General features: G+C 34.4%; 5 protein-coding genes and 1 long non-coding RNA gene across 9 annotated transcripts; 3 read left to right on the top strand and 3 right to left on the bottom strand.

Moving 5' to 3' along the window:
• Nucleotides 1-299: 299 nt before the first annotated feature.
• LOC135800784 (uncharacterized) lies at nucleotides 300-1136 on the top strand. Its single transcript, XM_065314104.1, has one exon. The coding sequence runs from the start codon at nucleotides 300-302 to the stop codon at nucleotides 1134-1136; it is 837 nt and encodes a 278-aa protein (XP_065170176.1).
• On the top strand, nucleotides 1137-4096 carry LOC135800424 (fatty acyl-CoA reductase 1-like). The gene is made up of 8 exons (XM_065313660.1): nucleotides 1137-2057; nucleotides 2106-2354; nucleotides 2421-2679; nucleotides 2740-2823; nucleotides 2872-2980; nucleotides 3043-3279; nucleotides 3347-3604; nucleotides 3669-4096. The coding sequence occupies exons 1-8, from the start codon at nucleotides 1827-1829 to the stop codon at nucleotides 3787-3789; spliced, it is 1548 nt and encodes a 515-aa protein (XP_065169732.1). The 5' UTR covers nucleotides 1137-1826; the 3' UTR covers nucleotides 3790-4096.
• LOC135800423 (centriole duplication and spindle assembly protein centrobin) lies at nucleotides 3785-7127 on the bottom strand. Of its 3 annotated transcripts, XM_065313658.1 has the most exons (9): nucleotides 6915-7126; nucleotides 5903-6828; nucleotides 5602-5835; nucleotides 5312-5533; nucleotides 5042-5245; nucleotides 4760-4986; nucleotides 4255-4702; nucleotides 4124-4198; nucleotides 3785-4066 (listed from the first exon to the last, which is right to left on the bottom strand). In XM_065313658.1, exons 2-9 carry the CDS (start codon nucleotides 6656-6658, stop codon nucleotides 4001-4003), a joined length of 2232 nt encoding a protein of 743 aa, XP_065169730.1. In that variant the 5' UTR covers nucleotides 6659-6828; nucleotides 6915-7126; the 3' UTR covers nucleotides 3785-4000. The 3 variants fall into 3 exon arrangements, with proteins under 3 accessions (XP_065169730.1, XP_065169728.1, XP_065169729.1); XM_065313656.1 differs by having other exon boundaries at nucleotides 5903-7127; XM_065313657.1 differs by having other exon boundaries at nucleotides 4129-4198; nucleotides 5903-7126.
• Nucleotides 7128-12547: 5420 nt separating this feature from the next.
• Nucleotides 12548-17711, bottom strand: LOC135801216 (uncharacterized). 2 transcript variants are annotated; one of them, XM_065314611.1, is made up of 8 exons: nucleotides 17551-17711; nucleotides 15505-15695; nucleotides 15189-15298; nucleotides 14949-15044; nucleotides 14088-14164; nucleotides 13668-14024; nucleotides 13442-13613; nucleotides 12548-13372 (listed from the first exon to the last, which is right to left on the bottom strand). In XM_065314611.1, the coding sequence occupies exons 2-8, from the start codon at nucleotides 15624-15626 to the stop codon at nucleotides 13143-13145; spliced, it is 1164 nt and encodes a 387-aa protein (XP_065170683.1). In that variant the 5' UTR covers nucleotides 15627-15695; nucleotides 17551-17711; the 3' UTR covers nucleotides 12548-13142. The 2 variants fall into 2 exon arrangements, with proteins under 2 accessions (XP_065170683.1, XP_065170684.1); XM_065314612.1 differs by lacking the exon at nucleotides 14949-15044.
• LOC135801228 (uncharacterized) lies at nucleotides 16630-19475 on the top strand. Its single transcript, XR_010550334.1, has 2 exons — nucleotides 16630-16821; nucleotides 16909-19475. It is a non-coding gene; the product is annotated as an uncharacterized lncRNA (long non-coding RNA).
• Nucleotides 19476-20059: 584 nt separating this feature from the next.
• Nucleotides 20060-21531, bottom strand: Karl (lipocalin/cytosolic fatty acid-binding protein Karl). The gene is made up of 3 exons (XM_065314618.1): nucleotides 21332-21531; nucleotides 20638-20866; nucleotides 20060-20587 (listed from the first exon to the last, which is right to left on the bottom strand). The coding sequence occupies exons 1-3, from the start codon at nucleotides 21473-21475 to the stop codon at nucleotides 20217-20219; spliced, it is 744 nt and encodes a 247-aa protein (XP_065170690.1). The 5' UTR covers nucleotides 21476-21531; the 3' UTR covers nucleotides 20060-20216.
• Nucleotides 21532-24836: the final 3305 nt, after the last annotated feature.

Genomic DNA, 24836 nt, shown 5'->3' with positions numbered 1-24836 from the left:
TGAGTAATATAATAGGTGCTTTCATTATCAGTAATTTACTAATCTATGTGCTGACACACACACACTTTTTTTTTCAAATTTTTGATTTATATAGATATTTCTCTGACCTGCTAGATGTCGTTGACTTTCGTTTGAACTTTGCGCATTTATGCAGTGACTCAGTGAGCAAAATTCACCGAGTTGTTTCGTTTGCTTCATAATGTCACTTATGTGTGCTGGAGCAGCATGACCCAACATCATCTTTAAAGACATTCACTGGCTGATAACACTCTTCCATTTGTTGGTAAACCGCCCACAATATGGAAGATCTCAACGTTTCTGACCGGTCTGCAAGTCCACGACGTTCACGAAGCAATTCGCGACATCGTTCAACCGATAGCACCTCATCTACTAGTCCACGACACGTCAAATCTCTCCTTCTGGCGATGCTAAAAATGAAAACATTTATTGGACAATTCACAGCAACCATCAGGGTTGACCAACTGGGACAGTACAGAGATGTCATCCAAATTGAAGCAAGAGATCCCCTTGTACCCATCATCACTGAATTACAAATGAGAATCTATCAAGCTTTTCCAAACAGCTGGCCTGGTGTTACCAAACCTGGTGATTTGGCTGTTCAAGATGGTCATTGCTTTTGGGTTGAAAATGCTGACAAACTCTTTGAACCTCATCACTATAGAATCACAGACATTCAATTTACCAAGAATGAAATTTGCTTTATTATTAAGACTGAAGGTAAAGTGGTTCCAGAGATGTCAGCCAATGAGAAAAGTATTTATGAAGTATTAAGCACTTCCAAGGAAGTTATCCAGGCCCAGTCTAAACTGTTTGCAGTGGGTATGTGGGAGTTGCTAACAGTAGAAAACATTAAAAACACTCTTAGATTTCTTGGTGCTTTGATAACACTACTTGGCACTGCTGGAGTATATTTACTGGATTATCTTATCAGACTGATACATGCACTCACTGGTTTGCTTAAAGTATCCATGCCAGCAGTAATGAAATGTTTGGATATCCTGCAGAAAGTAATTGGTGCAATTTTTGTTTTCTTTGCAATGGTTTGGAGGGATTTGATGGGTACTTCCAGGGGAGCGTATTATCATGACAGACCGCGACCCATAAGATATCGCTAAATAAATAGTTTTACCAAAAAACAACACAAAGGTATATTGTGATAGTTTTAGATCAATCTGATTGTATGGTAACTTGGTAACTTGCTGGTATAAACTTACAAGTTATATAATCTCACATTTTGTCCTAAAATTATGATTATTTAAAGATTTATAACAAAAAATTGGGTGCATAAGAATAGTGATATAAAAGAATCTATGTGATTTGTAATCTATTTCATAAGAATATTTTTAAATATGAATAAATCAACATAATTAATTATTTTTGCGATAAATTTAAGGGTTGTGGTGCGTTTGCGCTACATAATTCTTATTAATTTACCGAAGGACGGCGATGAAATCAAATTAATATATTGATAATGTCGCAGTTGCTTGCATATGGAACAATACTTTATGTTGTTGTATAGTGAAATTCTGGGAAGTTTGATTTCTTTTATTTCCGCTCAAATATTTTGATTAAAACGTTTTTTTTTTCGGCTGCAGTTCCTTCTTTACAATTTGCAAATGCAGTCGAAACAGAGTCATGAAGTAAATGAACTCGAATTGAACTGTAATTTACCATATTAACGCAAATTAATTGCATTGTGTGCAAAATCACCGAATGCACGCTACATTTACATTTCCAATATTATAAAAACTTCTGACTGTGCAGAAATAGCGCATTCGTTCATATCTTGTATTACTGTAAACACCATGAGGTCAAATGTGATCGAATTTGCGCGACAAGTCGACCCGCACTCAACTATACCCGCATTCTTCGCCGGCAAAAATGTCTTCATCACCGGTGGCTCGGGTTTCATGGGAAAAGTTCTCATTGAGAAACTGCTTCGCGCTTGTCCCGAGATCGGCAACGTGTACATTTTATTAAGAGAAAAGTATCAACAAAGTTTGCAAGAACGAGTCAAGAATATTACGGAAAATATTGTAAGTTTAGCGATTTAATGTAAATGTTTATATTTAAATATTTTGTAGTTGTTTGATAAGTTACGCCAAGAAAACCCCGCTGCACTCGCAAAAATTGTCCCAATCAGAGGCGATGTAAGAGAATTACGTTTGGGCATATCGGAAGAGGATAGAAAAACGCTGATTGAAGAGGTTTCCATTGTGTATCATGTTGCTGCAACCGTGCGATTTGACGAAACCCTTGCGGATTCCATTCTGATGAATACACGTGGAACGCGCGAGGTTTGCAGTTTAGTATTGGAATTAAAAAATGCCACCGTAAGTTTTAATTATTATGAATTATAACAAAAGTGTAAATTAAAAGTTATTTTGTTCTTGAATTAGGCATTTCTTCATGTCTCAACTGCATATTGCCAACATGATAAGAAAATTGTCGAAGAGAAGTTGTATCCACCTAGAAATGACTGGCGAAAAATGATTAAAATGGTGGAAGAGACTGATCAGTATCACATGAAAGTGTTAAGTCATAAAATAATGGATGGTTATCCCAACACCTACACCTATTCAAAAGCATTGGCGGAGAATGTAATAGTTGATATGTTGCAAGGAAAAGTACCAACTATCATTATGAGACCCACGATAGGTAAAAATAACACAAAGGGGACAAAATAAACGAATTAAAATTTACAAAATGTTTTTGTAGTTGTATCAACTTATAAAGATCCCATGGCTGGCTGGAATGATAACATGAATGGTCCAGTGGGTTTAGTAGCAGCATCAGGAAAAGGTAAAACCATTATTAAAAAAGCATTGCTTATGTAAAACTTGATTTTAGGAATATTACGCTCAATATTCGCTAGTCGTGAATCTATCCTCGACTTTAATCCTGTAGACGTTGCGATAAATTTCATCTTGAAAGCCACGTGGTTGCATCAGTTTCTACAGTAATTGTTTTTGATTATTTTAAATCTTCATAAAATAGTATAATATATGCGGCATATTTTAGTCAAGATCACATCGCAGTTTATAACTGTTCAAGTGAAGGCATCGTTCAAATTCATGTGACTACCCTACAAGAAATCGGCTATCACGTTCAAGAACAGGTCACTGTAAAGCCAATATGGTATCCATGTTTTGAAACAACAGACAACAAATTCAACCACATGATCAAAATCTATTTGTATCACTTGCTGCCGGCCATTATAATCGATTTGATTTTAAAATGTTTTAAAAAGCCACCGAGGTAACCTAATTTATAAACTATACTACCTGTCTACTATAGCGTTATTTCGCATTGAATATATTCTTAGATTGTTTAAAATTCAACGAAAAATCTACTTGGCCCTTGGTTGTTTGGAATATTTCATGCGGCATCGCTGGGTGTTTAAAAACGACAAACTCCTTGAAATGGACGATTATTTACACGAATCCGATCAGGAAAACTTCTACGTAGATATGCGAGCAATCGATGTGATGGAATTTTTCCTAACAAGCGCTAAAATTGGTGTGCCTTTAATCATGAAAGAAGATTTAAGTAATTCCAAGCAAAACTACCGCACAATGAAGAGGTAGAGTACATAAATATCTAAATATAATGCAATTTTAAAAAAATAACCTTAAAAAATGTTTCAGAATGGGTTATGTACACAATGGACTCAAATTCATCTTCAGCATCCTGCTTCTCATCTTCACGTTGAATAATTTTCTAATCCCTGGGTGGAATTCTTTCATTGATTACCTAATATCACTTTAATTAAATTGTATTTATTGAAGGTGAATGGCAAATACTGATATAAATTAATTGCGCACTCTACACACAAAATATTGTCTCAATTTCATAAAATGCATATCAAAAATATATTATATTACACTTACTTGTAAAACACTGTATACATCGTGGTATTTCTGATATGTGTAAAAAAGAAAAACAAATTAGTGCTAGTTCCACCAGACTAATAATCTAGTCACTTCCAAGGCGGTTTCATCGTGCGATTATCATTTATGTTGATTTTATTCCTATCTACGATTTCCTAAATAAATAAATTCATGATCAATGAAAATTATTAAATTGTACATCAAACAATTACCTCACTTTTTTGTGTAGGCTGACTGGATTCCTTCATGGGTTCCATTTGTGTCGAAGTTGACTGTTTATTCAATAACTAGATGAAATAAATACATAAATCGTAATGAATATATTATAAATCATTATACTTACAAGACTGACATATTTTTGCAATTCATTTCCATTGTCCCGAGACTCTTTCTGAATTTTATTCATTTGTACCTTAGAACTTACAGGTGTTTCACTCAGAGCATGGAAATTATCTCTCTCAAGCTCCGCAGAGTATTCACCAGGGTCCGAAAGCACTTCTTCTAAATTATTATGACTTTTGACTTTGAGTGATTTTAACTGGTCCAATGTGGTGTCAATCGGTGTGCTATTGTATGGACTTTTAGTATTGTTAATGATTTTCAATGCTTCCATCCACTGCACTTCCATTACTTTGTGCAATTGATGCGCTAACGCCGTCCGCCGTTCGTTGAAATGCTTTAATTTACTTTCTTGTGTTGTAATTTGTTGCTGTGCTTGCTGAAGTTGCATCTGATAATACTTAATTTCTTCTTTTTGCTTTTCTTCTAATAATTGTACTTCTAAATTGTGTCTGATGAATAAACAAATAAATTATATGATATTTATTACTAGTCACACGTGTATTTACTTATCAGTAATTTGTTGAATGTGTGTAGCTGCTGTTTTGGCAATGGAAAGTTCCCGTTTGTTGATTTCGTCCTGTAAAGAAGTTTCAGCTCGATCAAGCTGTGATTGGAACTCTTTCAGTTTATCCTGGACAAGCAATTCTACTTGTTGCTGATAGAAATCTCTTAAATCACTTTTTGTTTTGTCCATTTTTTCTTTACAAACCAATACTTCCCTTTGTGCATCAGCCTGTATAAAATATTAATTTAAAACATATATTTGCTTAGGTTATTGATGCACTTACATGTAAAACTTTAAGATTATCATTATCTGTTTCTAAACCATGGATTTTAGACTCAAGATCTTTTATTGTTTTCTGCTTCTCGGTTAAAATTTCCTCCAAACTGTTATATTGTGTTTTCATATTTGCGAATTCAACTTGGCACAATTCAATCGCCTTCTTACTGTTCGCAACTTCTAGTCGCGAATCGTTCAAAACATTTCTGCTCTGAAAAATCGACGCAGTCCTGATAAAAAAGCTTACAACGAAATAAAACATGCACAAATAGTATACCTCAGTCAAATCCAGTTCTTTCTGTACGATAATATCGTTTAATTTTTTACTTTTCTGTATTTCCGCATTGTGACTCTCTTCAACTTCCAGGATTTTCTTCTCAAGACATTCTAATTTTTCTTGTAGTTCGGTATTTTGTACCATGTAACTGCTAAGTTTATCATGACTGCCATGAGCAAGGTTTAAAGCTTTTGATGCTTCTGCTTCATATTGTTTGATTTTCTATTAATAATTAATAATAATTATAATAAATCTATGAATTCAGAATTATATTTTAATGTTTTACTTACCATTGAACATTCCTGCATATTCTGTTCATTTTTTAAATGTAATTCTTGTATTTTTTCCTCTAGAGTCCTGTTTTCCAACATTAAAGTACGCAATCGAGACGTTACCTTCTCCCAAGAGTCGTGAAACTTCGACAGGGCGTTATCTTTAGCTTTATCAACTTGCACAGCAACGGCTAACCTTTCTTGCAATTCTAACGAACGCGTTTGTAAGTCTTGTATTAAATCTTCACAGTGCTACACATAAATATGGCCAAAAATAATAATAAATTTCATTAAATTAAAAAATTAGTTTATTTCTTACTTGTCTCCTGAGTTTTTCCTCTTCTAGTCTCTCTGTCAAACTGCCAACTTGTTCATTCTGTCCCCAAAGCTCATTCAAACTCAACAGTCTTCTACTTTTTAAAATCTCCTCAGTATGATTAAAATTCTCAAATTCGCCATTATTCTGTCTTGTTGGCATTACATGCCTAGCAGTCAACTGAGTTGAATCTGTTGTTGTAGTAGTACTGCTAAGAGTAGAAGACTTATCTCCACCATATCCACTTGTAGTAACACCCAGAGTTGTTACAGTCATTTTGGCAAAATCGTTGCAATTCTCTGTGACTTGATTATCATTTTGCATTTGACAAGATGGAGGTAATGTTTTTACATCATCTCCCATCCTCCAAGCCTGACTTTTCTGCATAACTTCCTCCTGTTCCCTAAGTCTAAGGTCATTCTTTTTTTTCTGTACCTCAATCTCCTCCAGCATATTTTCAATTTCAGCTAAATTAATAATCCTACCATTCACCTCCACAATGTCACTGTTTGCATCAAGTTTCTTATTTGTTTCTATCGCATTGGATGTGGTATGAATATAGTCATTAAATTCATGCAACTTCCTGGGAGAATAATTACTTTTTGTAGCTGTAAAACAGCTTTTTGGCTTTTGTGGACTTTGTGAGCTGGCTCTGTACCTCATTCTAGGTTTTTGTGGTGTGCTGAATGTACTACTATTGTAGTAGCCATCTCTTAATATGTCATCAGAGCTTTTGTACCTGTTGGAATGATGATCCATGGTGTCATCAATACTAGTAGATGTTAAATCTATTTGTTCGATTGAATGCACGCGTGTATGCAGCCGGTTTACTTGAGATATTAGCGAATCGACGATTTTGAAATAGGTACCATGTGCGAGCGACTGGATCACTTCGGTTTCAGGATTAGCAATGTATTGGTCTGGTGGAACTAGCAGCAAATCATCGGTGTCGTCAGTATCACTCATACTCAAATCAAATATTGCTTTCCATCAGAGTCCTTAGAAGCTCACCTACCTTCATCGTTACCGGCGAGTTAAGCGCACTTACTGTAAAATTATGTATGCAATTGTGGGTTAGTATTGATGTAACATTTTATTTGTTTGCACTGAAGAACGAGCGGTTTGTTGTAAGTTGTATTTTATGAAGAAACTGATGTAAACAGTAGTTGAACGATACGGACGACACAAACAAATAAGTGAGGTTGTTTTGCCAAACTGATGCCATGGTTATAAAGTTGTGCTATTTGGGTTGCCTAATAAAAAAATGCTCATTATAATACGCATATCTAAACATAGTAATTTCTTTCAACAAAACAGAACTTTAGATATTCTACTAGGAAACCAGCAATTGATAATACAATGCCAGCACACCAAAAAACAAACGCAACACGTAAATGTTTTAAATTCAATTCGGTTAGGGCAACGTCATATGAAACGCGGTAATTAACTCTTTCTGACGAAGTGGCAAAACGATAGATGTGTAATGTAAATTCCCATTCCCATCGACGATGCAATCCTGCTGCCTTACACTGCAGAATAAAATCGTTTAGTTTTGGTATCAGCCGTGCATATTCAGTTTTATTTGGTTGCAATTGATATTTCGAATAGACTTTGAAAAATGATTCTGTTAATTCCATGAAGGAACCGGAGAACATTGCCCAAACTGCAAAATAAAACAAAACTATATCTTTGTTTTAATCTTGCATTGTGAAAGTTTACTTTTATTCTCTGTGCGTGTAATGGTTGATGCAGTATTGTCGAAACCACGGATATGATTCAAAACAGAGTCGCGCTCATCCGCAAATATCATACGTTCGAATTTCTATAAGTGAAAGAATGAAAGAATTCATATCTGTTTAAGAAATTAATTCATTTTGTACATACTGTCATTTTTTCTTCCGACATAGCCGCAAAGTTTTGATCAAAGTGAAAGTGAACATATAGTTTTGAATGTGCCAAATCCTCCATGGTTAATACTAAACTTTCATAACTAAAACATTTGTTTCAAGTTTTCGTTAGCTTTACTGCTATCATTGATAAATACCTTGGATAAATCATTTTGCTGACGATTTGTGACGAAAACAAAGATCCGTGGAGCAATCCCAAGAATAGTAATAAAGAAAAAACGCATCGGGATCTAAGTGCAGTTGGAATTTCAATTTCACTAAATGGTTGCATTAAAAAATATGATATTATTGATACAGGTCTCGGAACGGGTTGATTTCTGAAAATATTTTCATTTTTATTTTGAATCTGTATATCTCTGAATACTTCAGAGTGGGATTACCTTTCAATTCTTTTTAAAATCCAAAAATATCCGCCGACAATTAAATAAACAAATATTATCATCAGCCATAAATTTAGTTCAAATACTTTAAGCAGTTGCAGCCAGTGATTATACATTCTTAAAACAATAACAATATTATAATGATTATTTTTTGCTATATGCGTTTATTATGTTTTACTTTGGTTTTGGAACAATAAACGACGCTTCCAGAACTGTCATTGGATATGAATAAATCCCGCCATTTTTGTATTTTCCAACATCAGTGATTTTGAAAATAATATTCCGCTGAACAGCTTTCTTTGATGGAAACGACTCGTCCAAAATGAATTCATTTCTCCGTGCAAATTCTTTGAGCAAATTGTAGTCGCTACCCATCGGAATTTCCTCTTCTATACTGTAGTAAATTGGTATAAATGCGCCATGCGCCAACGCAAAAACACTTCTTTTGTTATTCTTCCATTTACCATTAAAAAAATCCGTTGCATTGTATTTTGAGCGAAGAAAATTGTTTGTTTTAACACACCAATAGTTTAATATCATTACTTGTGTCACATCCCAATCGTCAAATGCACTAATCCCATAAAGATCTTCTTTTTTTTTGAATATAAATATAGCATCGGTTGCGTATGCTTTCTTTGAATATGTTTCTATCGTTTCCGATTCCAAAATAATGATTGCTCTAAACTTGTAATCGTTGTTTTGAAACATACACTCTTTAATCCAAGACGGATTGTTTTCTCTTGGATCATGTAGAATGTAATGGTGGCAACCAGGAATACACTGCAATGGATTGACTACTAATGAAATCGTAGAATTTGACGAAATACTCGTAGATAGCTGAATATTTGTGTTATTTTGGTAGAAATATATAATGCAAGAAACATTTTGAAAGTTTGTCTTAATAATCAATTGCAGAAGAATGTTTAAAGTTGTCCCAGCTAGTAATGTATTCATTTCTCAACGTGATGAATACAAATAAATTAAAGAAAATATTTCACGTTCCTGTTGGCAGTTCATTTTGTATATAAGAAAAATGGTCATCAGGCGTCCCTTTGTTGCAAGAATTATATCTATTGTTCAATTGTTTATAAACAATGGTTTTAGTAAAAATTATATTTGCCTATTACGGTGATCGGTGATAATGTCCAAGCAATAATCACCGTTTAATGATATGTATAATATCGTAAAAAGGCAAAAAATATAATAATTGTAATTATTGTATAATAATAGTAAAGCTACTTTAAATTATTTATAGATTTTAAATGAGAATTTTAAATTTACATTTAGAAATCACGAATATTTGCTGAATATCACCAAACTGATGCCATGGTTATAAAATTATGCTATTTGGGTTGCCTAAAAATATCTAAATATAGTTATTTCTTTCAATTAAACAAAACTTTAGATATTCTAGTAGAAAACCAGCAATTGATAATACAATGCCCACAGACCACAACACAAATGCAATACGTAAATGTTTTAAACCCAATTCTGTTAAGGCAACATCATATGAAACGCGATAATTAACTTTTTCAGATGTAGGGAGAAAACGATATATGTGAATTGTAAACTCCCATTCCCATCGACGATGCAATCCTGCTGCTTTACACTGCAGTATGAAATCGTTTAGTTTTGGTACCAGATGAGCATATTCAGTTTAATTTGGTTGCAATTGATATTTCGAATAGACTTTAAAAAATGATTCTGTCATTTCCATAAGGGCATCGGCTAACATTCCCCAAACTGTAAAATTAAACAAAATGTATCCGCTTTTTATTCTTGTATTGGGTAATTTTACTTTTATTCTCTGTGCGTGTAATTGATGTGGCAATGGAGTAGACATCAACGATATGATTCAACTTTGCGTCGCGCTCATCAGTAAATATCAAGCGTTCAAATTGCTAGAAGAAAATATGTTAAACATGTATGAGAAGTTGCCTACATTTTCTACCTACTGTCATTTTATCCTGCGTCAAAGCCGCGTAGTTTTGATCAGGGTGAAAGAAAACATATAGTTTTGAATGTGCCAAATCTTCCATGGTTTGTACTAAACTTTCATAACTAAAACATTTGTTTTAATTTTATTTGAAGTTTTAGCTACTGCTTGCATTGATAAATACCTTGGATAAATCATCTTACTGACGATTGTTGAAGAAAACAAAGATCCGTAGATCCCAGAAATAGTAATAAAGATAAAACAAATCGAGATCTAAGTGCAGTTGGAATTTCAATTTCACTAAATGGTTGCATTAAAAAATATGATATTATTGATACAGGTCTCGGAACGGGTTGATTTCTGAAAATATTTTCATTTTTGTTTTGAATCTGTATATCTCTGAATATTTCAGAGTGGGATTACCTTTCAATTCGTTTTAAAATCCAAAAATATCCTCCAATAATAAAATAAACAAGTATAATCATAAGCCATAAATTTAGTTCAAATACTTTAAGCAGTTGGAGCCAATGATTGTACATTCTTAAAACAATAACAGAATTATAATTATTTTTAATTTGTGTTTATTGTGTTTTACCTTGGTCTTGGAACAAGGAACGTCGCTTCAAGAGCCGTCATTGGATATGAATAAATCCCGCCATTCGTGTATTTTCCATCATCAGTAATTCTGAAAATAAAATTATGTTTAACAGCTATATTAGATGAAAACGCCTCGACGATGTTGAATCCATTTGATTTTGCAAATTCTTTGAGCACGTTGAAGTCGCTTCCCACCGGAATTTCCCTTGAATTACTTTGATAAATTGGTATAATTGAGTTCTGCCGCAACAAAAAATCACTTTTTTTGTTATACTTCCATTTGCCATCAAAAAAATCCGATGCATTGTATTTTATACGAAGAAAATTGTTTGTTTTAGCACACCAATAATTTAATATAGTTACTTGTGTAACATTCCAATCGTCAAACGCGCTAATCCCGTAAAGATCTTTTTTTTCTTTAAATATGAATATAGCGTCGGTTGCGTATGCTTTCTTAGAATACGTTTCTATCTTTTCCGATTCCAAAATAATGATTGCTCTAAACTTATAATCGTTGTTTTGAAACATACACTCTTTAATCCAAGACGGATTGTTTTCTCTTGGATCATGTAGAATGTAATGGTGGCAACCAGGAATACACTGTAATGGATTTATTACAAATGAAATAGTAGAGTTTAACGAAATACTCGTAGATAGCTGAATATTTGAATTATTTTGGTAAAAATATATAATACAAGAAACATTTTGAAAGTTTGTCTTAATTATCAATTGCAGAAGAATGTTTAAAGTGGTCTCAGCTAGTAATGTATTCATTTCTCAACGTGATGAATACAAATAAATTAAAGAAAATATTTCACGTTCCTGTTGGCAGTTCATTTTGTATATAAGAAAAACGGTCATCAGGCGTCCATTTGTTGCAAGAATTACATTTATTGTTCAATTGTTTATAAACAATGGTTTTAGTAAAAATTATATTTGACTATTACGGCGATCGGTGACAACAATATATTCAATGCAAGCAGTTAGGAAAGGTAATAATGTCCGGGCTATAATCACCGTTTAATGATATGTGTAATATCGTAAAAAGGCAAAAAATATAATAATTGTAATTATTGTGTAATATTAGTAAAGCTACACTAAATTATTTATAGATTTTAAATGAGAATTTTAAATTTACATTTAGAAATCACGAATATTTCGTTATATATGATAATTTCTTGTTGAAAAATTAGTCTATCACCAAAATATTTCTCCCAAATATTCTAAATCATGTTTTTGTAGAGTTTCTCCTGTTTTTGGAGCAAAATTAATTTGTTTTTAACTTATTCGTTGGCGCTAACTAATTAATAGAAAACTTCACCTCTGGTTTTCATACGAACTGAAATATAGGCAACTTGTTGTTCGACCCAAACATTGAAATTGATGAATTTATTATTAATTTTTAGAGGCTTCCCTTGGAAATTTAGAAAGTTCAAAAGATATACATCTTATAAAGAATGTCTTAAACTAAAACTTAACATTGAAAATCTTAAAATTGCTTCAGGGGTTTAGGAGATATAAGGTGTTTTTTATTCCAAGTTTTTAAGGTTATGCTATGTTTAGTCGTTATTTCAGGAAACTTTTGGGAGTTTCCGGGAGCATTACGCAATAAATTTAAGGCCTTTTTACTACAATATGAGAATAAATGTGACAGGAAATACAAAATATTGAAAATATATCACAAAGAGCAGTTTTGATATGCATTTTAGAGTCTTTTCAGTTGTATTTCGGAGATTTATAAAATTTAGAAGTTGTAAACAAGAGAAAACTTTAAATTATTTCAATATTATAGGTTATGTTAGGTAAAAGTAGGAAAACTAAGAAAACAAACATTTTTCTGCATCTTTATTTAGCAATTAATCAAGATACAGGCATAAATATAAAGTGTTGCATTCTTGTAAAATACAATATTCACAAAATACACAAAAGCCATCAAAGCTTTACATATTCGTAAACAAGTCGAAATACTCGGAAAAAGCGGCTTTAGATAAAGGTATCTGTTTCGTCATTTCATTGTTTCTTCTTATCGCATTCGCATTAAAATATAGTATATATATATATTACATAAAATTATCACTAAAATTGCGTAATTATTGCATTCAACTATTTTCAGCTAGCGGGCGTACAATGCACGTGTAAATAGAAAAAAACTCACGACAATTGCACGCCCACTCTAGTGTTAGTCCAGTAAAAAGCTAAGCAATCTCAAGTCCATGTTTGCAATAATCATAAACATTAAAAACCTCGATCGGCCATTCGATCGATATCACAAAAATAAATATATTCATATATCAAGCATCTCTTAAAGTCGTCAACCTACAAAAAATTGCATGTACTCTGTATCATATCAAGTAAAATATGTATATCCAAAAATTAGGAGGGGCTAAGTGTAAGTGATTGGGGGGCGGTTATCATATTTGCGACTACATTACTGGATGGTGTTCGTAGTATTGCGTACCCGGTGGGATTTTATAACCAGGGTAGCTGCTGTTTAACGCGTGCTGTGCGAAGAAACTGCTGTAGTCCTTCGCGACTTTCCGTGGCCGGACGGATGGACCCTGCGCGAGCTCCATGCGCAGTTGGTTTTCTGCGTTCATGCGATCGCGCACGTTTTCCGGCGGCCATTTTAGGTCGCCGCGCAGATTTTTACCTCCTAAAAATAAAAAATAAAACAAAAATATATAAAAACTTAAAAATTGAGGTTATGTGGTTATGATTTTACCTTTTAAGGTCGCCGTGGCTGGTTGTGAGGTTACAATTGGGGCAGGTGCCTGACTAATGGGGACTTCCGGCCGTAAAGTGATAGTCGTCGGTGGAGGTTCAAATTGTTTCACTGGAGGTTGATACTGAGTAGGTTGTGCTTGATATTGAGGTGGTTGTTGTTGTTGCTGTGGCTATAAACACCCAAATAAAATTTATTTCCATAAATTTTATTATAAGAAACATACCTTTGGCGAAGTCACAGACTGTGGAGTTTGAACTGGTGCCCACAAAGGTTGCTGTTGTTGTTGTTGCTGTAATTGATTAAAAGGTTGTGGTGATTGTGGGCGGATATTGCCCTGTTGAAACGGCGCAGACACTGGGCTATAAGCAGGCTGTGGTTGTTGCTGAGGCACCTGTTGCAGCAGAAGATTGTGCTGCGAGTTAAATTGTTGCTGCGGAGCCCAGGCGGGTTGCTGCGCTTGCTGCGGCTGTGGACTGCAACCAGGCGATGCAGAACTGCCGCTCGAAAGGGGGCGCTGTCCAATGTGGTGGTTAATTGGCGAAATGCTGTTAGGCGCTTGAGAGGAATATTGCGGTCCACCCTAGCCATAATTATGTTATTTATTAAAATAAACTACAATAGAAATTAATAAAATTTTATTTACCTGCGCTTGTACAGCTTCTTCTTCGGAGTATTCGTCTTCACCTTCCTTTGGTGGTGGCCAGGCGACACGCTTAACACCTGCCAAAAACAATAAATTAAACACTGCGCGTTGAAAATTTGCATATTTATGCACCAAAAGTGCAACAAAAATTGCCTGCCAGTATAAATTTCAAATTATCTGGCTGTGTTGGCATGGTTTTAATCCTGGTTTTGCGTTTGTCCCTGGTTGCCAACAAAAAAATGGATGCGCACGTTAAAAATACACATTCACAAAAAATGCAACAAAAACAACCACAGATAAACAAGTTATTTACCAAAGAATGAATAGTATGTTGTTTAATTGGCGTGCAATAATGACTGAAGAGTGTTATGAGCGTCGCAACACCTGCACGACGAGCCTGGGACGTTTTTTCGCGTTCACCTAGCGACGATCTAAGCCAGCGCGTCCTGCAGCCGCACAGCAGGAGAGCAGCACCTCGAGGATGTGTGTGGGCGCCGCGAATGCGCATGCGCAACATGCACACAATCTGTCCGGAATGCAAAAACGCGGCGAGTACAATGTATCAGGTGTACACGACGCGGACATTTTGTATGAGGGAACTGTATGAATGTCGGCGTCATCGCAATATTCGCGTTTTGGCAGCGTGGAATTCGCGTGCAAGGTAATCCAAGCCGAAATATACATTTAAAGACCGTCCCCACTCCCCCCACCCGGCGCGCGCATTCGGAATATTTACGAGCGTGTTCCATTTCACGCGCTGTGTTTAATTCGCTCCGCTTAATTACGCATGCAAGTACTTCTTGTGTGTAGACGTGACAAAAAACAGGAAATCAGGAGTGGAGTAGACTCGCACAAATCTACCTGATATGACGGCGTCTTGAAAACGTCGCCGTTGATTATTTACTCCCGGCGGCGGCCATGCGCGACACAGAGGCTTACTACCATCGCTTCTGAACCCTGACCATCAGTCAATAAAATCAATCAATACAAAAATCGCAAAAATATTGTGATTTTAAAGCCCTACACCTAAATAACTAAAAATGTTTTGCTACAACTATGATGTAAGCTTACTAAATAAACATTTAAACATTTCTTGGTTACCTGGGGATTGTCCATTGCGTTGCCTAGATTCTTCCTCTTCGAGCATGCGCAGCACGGCTGAATTTTGTAAGTTGGCAGGCTTGCTTGAGATGGGATTATGAAAGTCGATTCTAAACATGGAAAAACGCACATAAACGAATGCAGGCAGCCAAATATACATTTGTTTGCAGTATGTCTCGCCGTAGTTAAGAGTTCGCATCGTAAAATTGGTACGAATACGTAAAATCAATAAAAACAGTCGTTTGAAACGTCGGTATACACGTTGGAGTTATTTCTGAAGTAATGTGCGCCGGAAAATAGTAAAATAAAGTCATACCCGACAGCACCATTCGCAAGCATTTGGCTTTCCCTGTCCAAGATCTCTCTGACGTTCGATTCCGAGTAGAGGCCAATGGGGCTGTTGAACTGCTTATTGACGAGTCGTTGTTGTCCTGCCATTTTGTTTTCTTTGATTTTAGGCTGCTTTCCTCTACTGCCGGGGCGAGTTCGTTGATTTTATAATCGTCGCTGGAAATGCAAAATATTACATGATTAATGAAATCATAATAATAAATTTTTATTGTATCCTTGAACGCATTGATTTTGTTGGCATTGCAACGCTTTTCTAAAGTGCGTGAATCATGCGTCTATTTAAAATTATACCGTGAAACAGTGCGAACATTCAAACTTAAATAAAAATGCGATTACGATACAATAAAATATTTACATGGAAACCTAACGTGTTTCAGCTAAGCGAGACATATAAAAATAGGAATATGGTTAGTCATGCTTATAAACTACTACACGAGTATCAATTGCATCTCAATTCGTGCGAGTTGAGCACAATGCGTGTTGAAACTCGTATGATTCACATTTTTAATTTCTTCTCTGCCAAAACAAATATATATTATGTTTAGGTAAAAAAGATCGCGTTTCTGAAGTTTGGCAAGCGGAAAAAGCTCCAATACAAAGTGTGTGTTTTAAGTGTTACTTTTAGTTTGAGATTTTACGTTAAAACATGCATCACATCAGCCTCATCAATTTAATAAGTTTATTTCATGCCAAAAACTTTCGTTTTATTTATGTGAGGCAAGTTTTATGGAAAAACCACGTATGTAAAGCTCTTGTTTTTAGGTCTAGTTTTAATATAAATCTGTCATTCGTCGGACGTTCATTCGGCGGTGGTGGTGATTATTTATGGAAGTAAGAATCTTTCTTCATACGTAAATATAAACTACATTTACATTTACATTTACAAGTATTACTTAATTTAAGATTTAAAAAAACTAAATTTGTGAATTTTGATGTAATATTGGTTGCCTACCATGAATTAATGCAATACAACTAAGTTTCTCAGGTTTTATTTCGAAAAACTAAACATAACCTAATAAAAAGTATAAAATTAAGTTTTAAACCTTTTCAACAAATATTTCTGGTAAAATTATTCAAAAATCATCTTTCAACACATTTATTTCTTATTAACTCACTGAAATAGTCTGAATATTCAATTTGTCACAAATCTCATACGCACAATGCGTGGGCGCATATTTCACAGCTCGTAGTAATTCAATCTATTTTCGTTCACGGATTTTATTTTTACAAATTCCCAAAGTATCTGATTGGAACACTTATATCGCTGTATCTACACGGCAAGGTAAGTTATTTATAATATCTCTCACATATTCAAGCAAATTCAAATATTTTTTAATAATAGAATTAATTACGTTTTTTTTTCTTATAGCACACTGGGTTAAAGCAGTAATGACGCAGTTTTGAAAAGTTTTTGGCACGCAGATTGTTCGAGGCTTGCTCATAAATCATCGCCGTCCGCGTTGGTTTGTCACACAACTCACACGGCTAAATTTAATTCTTCTAACGTTTACAACAATGATTTCGAGAAGGTTTCACGCAAAACACCATAAATTCGAAAAGATTAAACGCGGGATTAAAATACCACCGAATGAAATTGATGTTTTGTTGTTTTTTTCTAGTTAATTTTATCACTGCGGTTGGCTTATAATTGTTATTGTTTTGCCAAATTGTTTACGCTCCGTTTGCTTTGATCATTACAATACTAATTAGAATTAATAATCCGTAATTTAAGCGTTTCGTTGGCGTAGTTTCTAGATTTTCATGAAATGCCTCCTGACTGGCAGGCGCAGTTGTTACCCGCACGAGAGGATAACAAAGCTGCGCCAGAAATAAGCTTTGCACACATTACTTCACATTTGCAGCGATTTTGCATAGCGCACCATCAAGGTTGTAGTAAAGCATACGCAAAACACGAAAAAAACAAAAACTGAATTCTAACTTAAAACTGTTAGAAAGTCTACGACAATGAAGTGAAACTATACACGATGATAAGTGGATGAGAATATTATACCTGTGTTCGTATTGAAAACGAGCGTGTGCGTTCGGACGCCGCTTTTCACAGATCGCTGCGAGAAACTAAAAGCGACGCCGACGACGCGCGGCTCGTGGAGCGGCGGCGAGCGCCCCGAACCCGCCGACTACGCTGATGAGCATCAGCATTTTTTTCGATCTCGCGATGTTGTTTTTTGCTGATGCATTATTCATTGCACACGGTTTGCAGCCAGAAACTTGTCAGTGTACAATCATACCGAAAACAACATAATGTAATTACGAACGCAGAATGCAGAAATACGTTGGTGTATTGAGTTGTAATTTGCACTTCAGGAACTTCGGGCTAATTTTAAGCCACGTGCAAAAGTTGCGCGCGGAGACGCACTCGAAAGCGTGCTTAAAATTAGTGCGTCGGTTAAGTCTTTTTCTCGAATGCTTGAAATTGCTTAGATATAGCTTTGAGATTGCGTCGACGTATCTAGTTATATATCTGCTAGGAACTGTGACTTGCGTAGCTTTGATATGTTCACGGAGTCGATAAATGTGTGCGAACTACGTGGAAATGTCTGCGACATGATTTAACGTAGATTTAAATATTTATATTTAGTTTTACGAGGCATTTGTATAGGAGAAAAATTGTACCATGTGCAGATTAACAATATTATCATTATTTTCCGCAACCAACATTACACAATTATAAATTTTACTGAAATTTGTCTGCAACCAATATTACACATAATTTTTTACAAGATTTTCTTTTTCACTTTATGAATTTTTCAAATATTTGTTTGAATTTTATATTTTTTAGCACCCAGTATAATTTTCTCATATTTAACCAGTCGCTTCAATAGATTAAAACAATAAATCCATTCTCATCGCAACACTTGCGCTGCTCAGCCACGTAAGAAGTTAAAAATAATAAGTTTATTTTGCTTCACCTGAAAAACTAAAAACCTGGTTATTTTTGACGTTTAACAGCATCTATCAGCCACGTATCGCATACTCTTATCGGCATCGGGAATGTTACAAGTTAAAAATATGATAAAAATAGGTCAGTGTGTTATATTTACAAATTTCCTCATTAATTTTTGACTAATATAACATTACTGATCCTCCTAAAATTTGCTTTGCGACAAAATCGTTGTATTAATCACTCGTGGCTTTTACTTCAAAATTTTAATGTAAATTAATGTTTTTGAGCGTTTAGAATGCTTAAAACAACACAGGTGTACATACAACACGCGGCAATAAGTTTTTAATACCTTCTCGTTCGTTTATATTTAGCTAGTGTTTTTGTTTGTGGTTTCAAAGCTAAAAATAAATAAGATTCAATGTGAAGTTTAACTGGCTACGTGTGCGATCTAGCGGTGAGTTTTTAAAACTTTGAAGATAAACACAATTCCTGTAAGAATATGTTTTCTTCGTAAATTCTTAAAGATTAATTGTTTGGACTTATTTTACTCACATCAAACATCAAATAATGATAAACGATTACATAAAATAATAAAATACTAAATCTTTGATCTATTTACACTTGTTTAGATTTGTTTAGAGTTGCTTGTTGAGTAGGTTGTTATACTCATGTTTTACTCGTGTGTAGAACACTTTGGGTTGCCTATATCAAGACAATATACTGGATTTAATTACAAGAACTTCTTCGAGACGGCGTTTGCCTTAAAACAACAGAACTAACATAGAAATTCTTCTGAACAAAATTCTCTTAGAATCCAAAGTAAAATATGATGTACTGTTTTAAAAATAAAATAAAACTGGTATTGATATTACCGGTTATCTGTTGAGAGGTTATGTCATTAAAGCTACTTATTATTTAAGTATTCATATAAATGACTTTAAAAAATACTTTTCCAGTAATATGTGACTGAATTTTAACACTGCACAAGTTGGAATTTACTATGTATGTTAAAATAAATACGTTTTCCTCTGTGACATCGTTTTTGTGCGATGACATCACTAAATCATAGCAATAAAAAAATGCGATAAAAATGTTGCTTTTTATGTGACAAATTTTTAATGTGCAATAAATGTCCAATCAATTTGGCATAATTTACGAAGCAACCAAATATTTCCAATCGCGTGCAGCACAACCTAACCACATTTAATAACACCATTCACAGCATTAAAAAAAAACGAAAAAGATGAAATTACTACACAAAGAGTTCAAATTTTGTTTCATCGCATACTTCTTGGTCTTCTCTATACGTAAAGTTGCGCATTTCATAACATCCATTCGTAAATTGTGTAAATTCAATTTATATTTAAATTTACACCGGCAGCGCAGGCTCGTAAAGCGTTATCTTGGAATCTAAAGATCATTAGTAAATGAACCGAAATGAAATGACCCAGATGGCCCATTTCCAAATGATTAAATTAGACGAGCGTTCGACGTCTTCGCTCTCCGAAGAGTCTGCGCGAGTACACACAACTGTGCGCGCTGTGTATCTCTGCCAAAAACGAGTGCAGACGAACACCAATCATAGAGGATACTAGGCCATAACGCCGGTGAAACATGCAAAGAATGTGAATTTATTAAAGCGACAAATTTACCGAAAACCGAAACACAGAGAAACACATTCATCAGCCATCAGCCAAAATAAATCTAACCTAAAAAAATATTTTTACATTTTGCACACTGAAAATATTAACAAATTATTAAATAATTATTTGTTAATGATTATGATGATGATGTTTCATCGGATGCTTGCGTTTCTTATTGCGTATCCTCGGCGGCAATAAGCCTGTAGCATTGATCGTATTTAAGGTTATGTTTAACGCCAGCAAACTAGGCGGGATTTCAATGCCAGCCTGTGCAACATCGCAGTCCTTCTGGCCCATGTCAAACATATACTGCAAGTCAATATCATACCGTGGAAGTTTGTCCCGGAGATAAGAGATGACGTTGACGCCCAGTGTCGCTTCACGACTCATAATAAAACTTGATAAATAACGTGGAGATTTGGACTTTTCTGCACAGTGCATCAACAGTGCCCAGGAGGTGTAATCAGAGTCCAGGACGTATGTATTGTATACTCCTTCATCTAAAATTTAAAAAATTAAAAACTGTTTTAAAAATTATTTTTTTGCTTACAAGTGTCTTCTGAATGTGTCCAATGTGCAGGCTGTTCCATATCCGGGATATTCCATGTGATATTACCAATCAACTGCTCATTAAGTGGATCATCCGTGAAGCTGTAAGTGAAGTTCATGGTCACGTCCAGGAGTTGTTTCGACATGGTGAAATCAGCTCGCATACAGCGATAGGACAATGCTTCCTCTGAGCTTGCATAGTATTCGATGATGTACCATGGACCTAAAAGCTATAGGCAATATCACAACATCAATACATTTGTTTTCTTTCTGTTTGTGGGAGAAATTAATGTTTGGACATGCTGTGAATATGTATTTTGTTAAGAATAACATAACCGAGATGTTGTTTAAGCTAAGATAGCTGTGAATGAATAATTAATGGGATCGCCGATGCGTGAAATTCTGCGCAGGCGCAGTCAACAATACGTCGTACTCCTGCTTTTCACTACGCCACCTAAGGTGCGACCCAAACACTAGTATAGGTAATAATAATATGTTATTTTAGCACGAATTGTAACACGAAGCGCGAACACTGCTTAATAAGCTTAGATGCTAATAACTATATAATAATAGATGACGTCTATCTTATCTTAACAACCGACAAAGGAGTTATTTTTTGCGTGTTCTATAACAGAATGAATAAGTGTGAAATGGGTTGCCTATAGTGTAATTAATACTTGTCTAGTGTTTCTCACCCCTTCAAGATCAAAATTCCGGATTGATTTCACATTTGGACACTTTGTTTTAATTTCAGGACGTTTTTTAAATCCACCAGAGATGAAAGATGATGTTGTGGCACTGATGAACAGGAATAGTAGACAAAATTGTATCGCGCACATTTTCACTGCGCGTTAGTTTCAAGTACAGTGAGCATTTTTGACTGAATTGAATTTCTGAGGAAGTTTGCGAGTGGAAACCAAATGATAAGAGCTTCCTATTCCATCCAAACATCCCACACAATAATTTATCATATGTATACATTAATATATACCAAGTGTTTGAAATATTTTCTAATATTTTAAGAAAAAAACTTAAATAAATGAAAATTAATAAGTTTTCATACAATTTTCTCATAAAACTTTGTTTTTTAAATTGAGAACTAAATTTATCATTAATAATTTATTGTTATTTTGTTAGTAAACTTATTTCTACTGTAACAATTAGTATAATGATTAAAAATTCTCAGAAAATGTGATAATGTCTCATTATTTATCAACGTTTATTTGCATGTAAATAAATTTCATCACAACGATAATATTACCCAGTTATATTGTCGTTTTTCGACTAAACGACTATAACATTTAATCACAGTTTAATCTGCTTGGTGTTCATGTTTACGCTCGTTTGCGCATCGTTCGCCAGTTTTTGCGCTGTGCTGACCGAACGACCTGCCGAAAAACTAATAATCCATAACCAGCTCAAATATAGTTGTGGTTATGCATTATTAGGTTAGTAAGTGAGCTCGTAAATAAGATTATCTTCGCTTTTTCGTTCGTTTGCTTCTTTGCTCAGGCAATTTGTGGCGCGTTACGTACACCAACGAATCAAGACAATGTATAAACATATTGCGGACTAACAAGTGTAATGATGCTAATCGATTATACGTGATTTTTTAGTTTTTACAATGTTTACTCATCGATTTAAGTTGAATTAAAAATAAAATCTTTCATTTGATTTGTTTGGGGTTTATTTTTGTGTAAAATGTATAGACAACCCATTTTACATCATTTTGACAATGTCTAAGTTTTTATTGTGGTTAAAAGTAAAGAAATTGATGTTTTTGAGTTTAATTTTGCAGGAATTCGTTAATTCGTCTGTCAAATCATGAAATAATCTATAAACGAAGAAAACAATGAAGTTTTCAAGTATGTTAATTGTTTATACGGCATAATAAGGTAATAAATACCAACTTTTCATCATGAAACTGTATTTTATTAGTGTTTTGCCAAATATAAGTGATTTTAAACTTTGCAATTGATTTTATACAGTTATTATTTGACTTCATCATCACTTATCCCTACTAATATTATAAATGCGAAAGTCCTGATGTTTGTTACACTTTGACGCAAAAACTACTTAACCGATCATCATGAAAATTTGTACACATATTCTTAGTGGTCCCCGAATGGTTATAGGCTCCTTTTTATTAAAAAAAAAATTATTTTTTAAATAAAATAAAGAAATTGTTTAGCCAATAATACCACTGCATCTGGCTATTTGACTACTTTAACGCCATCTAGCATTCCAGCAATGAAGCTCAAACCTATGTACTATAGTACCATCACACTGTATTATCACACTGTATTACCCACAGCTACGTCAACATCAAATCCAATTCACTACACTATGGAGACTGTACACTATGCTTCCATAGACTATACTTTCAGCCATTTTAAATTTCCCGCCATTCTACTTCATTGTTACTTCTTCTGTGATTACAGACGCGTACGGAAGCAATTTCATTATTTTAGATATTCGCGAACGAAGCCGCGGGTTACAGCTGGTTACTAATAAAAGAACCAAAATTCAAATAAACTTCCACTTTGCAATAAATTTCAACGAGTTAAAAGCATAAAATATCATCCTGCCATACAGAATGTGACACAGTTTATTATAAAATATAGTTATCAAACATGAGCATTAAATTCCAATCGAATATCCGAGCGTGAGTCCATTAGACGTTTTTGCGCGATTAGTCATCACATCACCACCGGCATGATGATGATCATCATGGGCCGTTTCGATGTTATTGGCACACCGCACACGAAACGTACAATTTGCAGGTGTGAATCGAAATCGGTTAGATTGGTTCCCTCTTCAAATATATTAAATGGCCGCAAATCGACGCTGGAAATTTAAACGAATTTAATCGTTTTGCAATGCTAATTCCGCGCTCGTAAAACTACATAACTATTTTTACAAGCATACCGGCAACCAAACAAGCACAATACGAGCGCAAACGGAATAAGCAATAAACGCGCGTGTCAATCGTGAATAATAAAGTGGTAGAGGTTTATAATGCCGCCGGAGTTAACAATAGGCAATAAATTCATTTTTGCGGTGTTTGTTTGCGTATAATTATTTCCTCCATCGTAGAAAATTTAATTGCACATAATAATTATTTTCTAACCTCAAAAATTTTTCATAAATTTCTATAAGTGATTAATGATGATTAAACTCTTGTATTTTGTACAAATTATAGGAGCGAAACAAAATAATAATTAAGTTTAATTTATCAACGATTATCGCGCGTTTATCATCTCATCAGAACCTGCGCGTAGATGCATTTGAAGTTTGATATTTGAAAGAAAGTACAGTTTTATCTGCTCCAATTTTTAATGAAATAAAAAAATGTTAATTAAATGTGCAAGCCGGACTTTTTCCGGTCCATCGCTGATGCTGTTACATTTTTACCTCGTTCACGCTTTTCGAAGGTCGGCATCAACGCAACACACAATTCTAAAGTTGTAAAAATTAAATTAATGCTTCATATGTGTGTTTAGCTTTAAGTTCCATGAGTTCCATCGCTCCAAAAACCCAAAGATGTTATTTTTCCGATACAGTTACGCACTGAAAGAGGAACAGAGATGGATTTTAACTCATTTACAAATAAATGTTTTTATATTTAAGCTGTACTTGTGTGAGATGCGTACCTGATAAATTAGAAGACTGCTTTATTTATTGCCGATCGGTGCATCAGTAAATCTTGCATGTAACTCGCCGAGCTTCCCACATTAAACATTAAACATGAGCGCAGTTTCGGTATCTGAACGGCGCTTTGCGTAATGGGCTAGCAATTAATACGGAAATTTATCTGTGTGCGTTCGCCGCACGCCTCTTCTGCCACAATTACATATATTATTTAAGAGGATTATCAAAAGCACGTAAATTAATTTTCGATTTGTGTCAAAATTTTACTCCAAGAAGCTACGTTATATTCACTTAAATGATGGTCTCTGTAACCAAGGCAGGCAACCCATTTAACATGAAAATTTAAAATTTGTTAATTTGTGTGTTAAATCTTTAAATAACAAAAATTAAATGCATGTGAATAATATAGTAACAAGTATAAATCATATAAAAATATATTTTCTTGTATTTTTTTTGCTTAGAGCACTTAATAATGGTATAAATACCAATTTATTGATTCATAGCTCGGATATTCGAGCTATGTCTGTGTAGCCAAAGTAGGCAACCCAT

The sequence above is a fragment of the Atheta coriaria genome, unplaced genomic scaffold, assembly GCF_025399875.1.
Source record: "Atheta coriaria isolate IRGN ID8LTWV9N9 unplaced genomic scaffold, Caltech_Dcor_3.1 hic_scaffold_10_pilon, whole genome shotgun sequence".
Lineage (NCBI taxonomy): Eukaryota > Metazoa > Arthropoda > Insecta > Coleoptera > Staphylinidae > Dalotia > Dalotia coriaria.
This window is presented reverse-complemented; position numbering and strand designations above follow the sequence as displayed.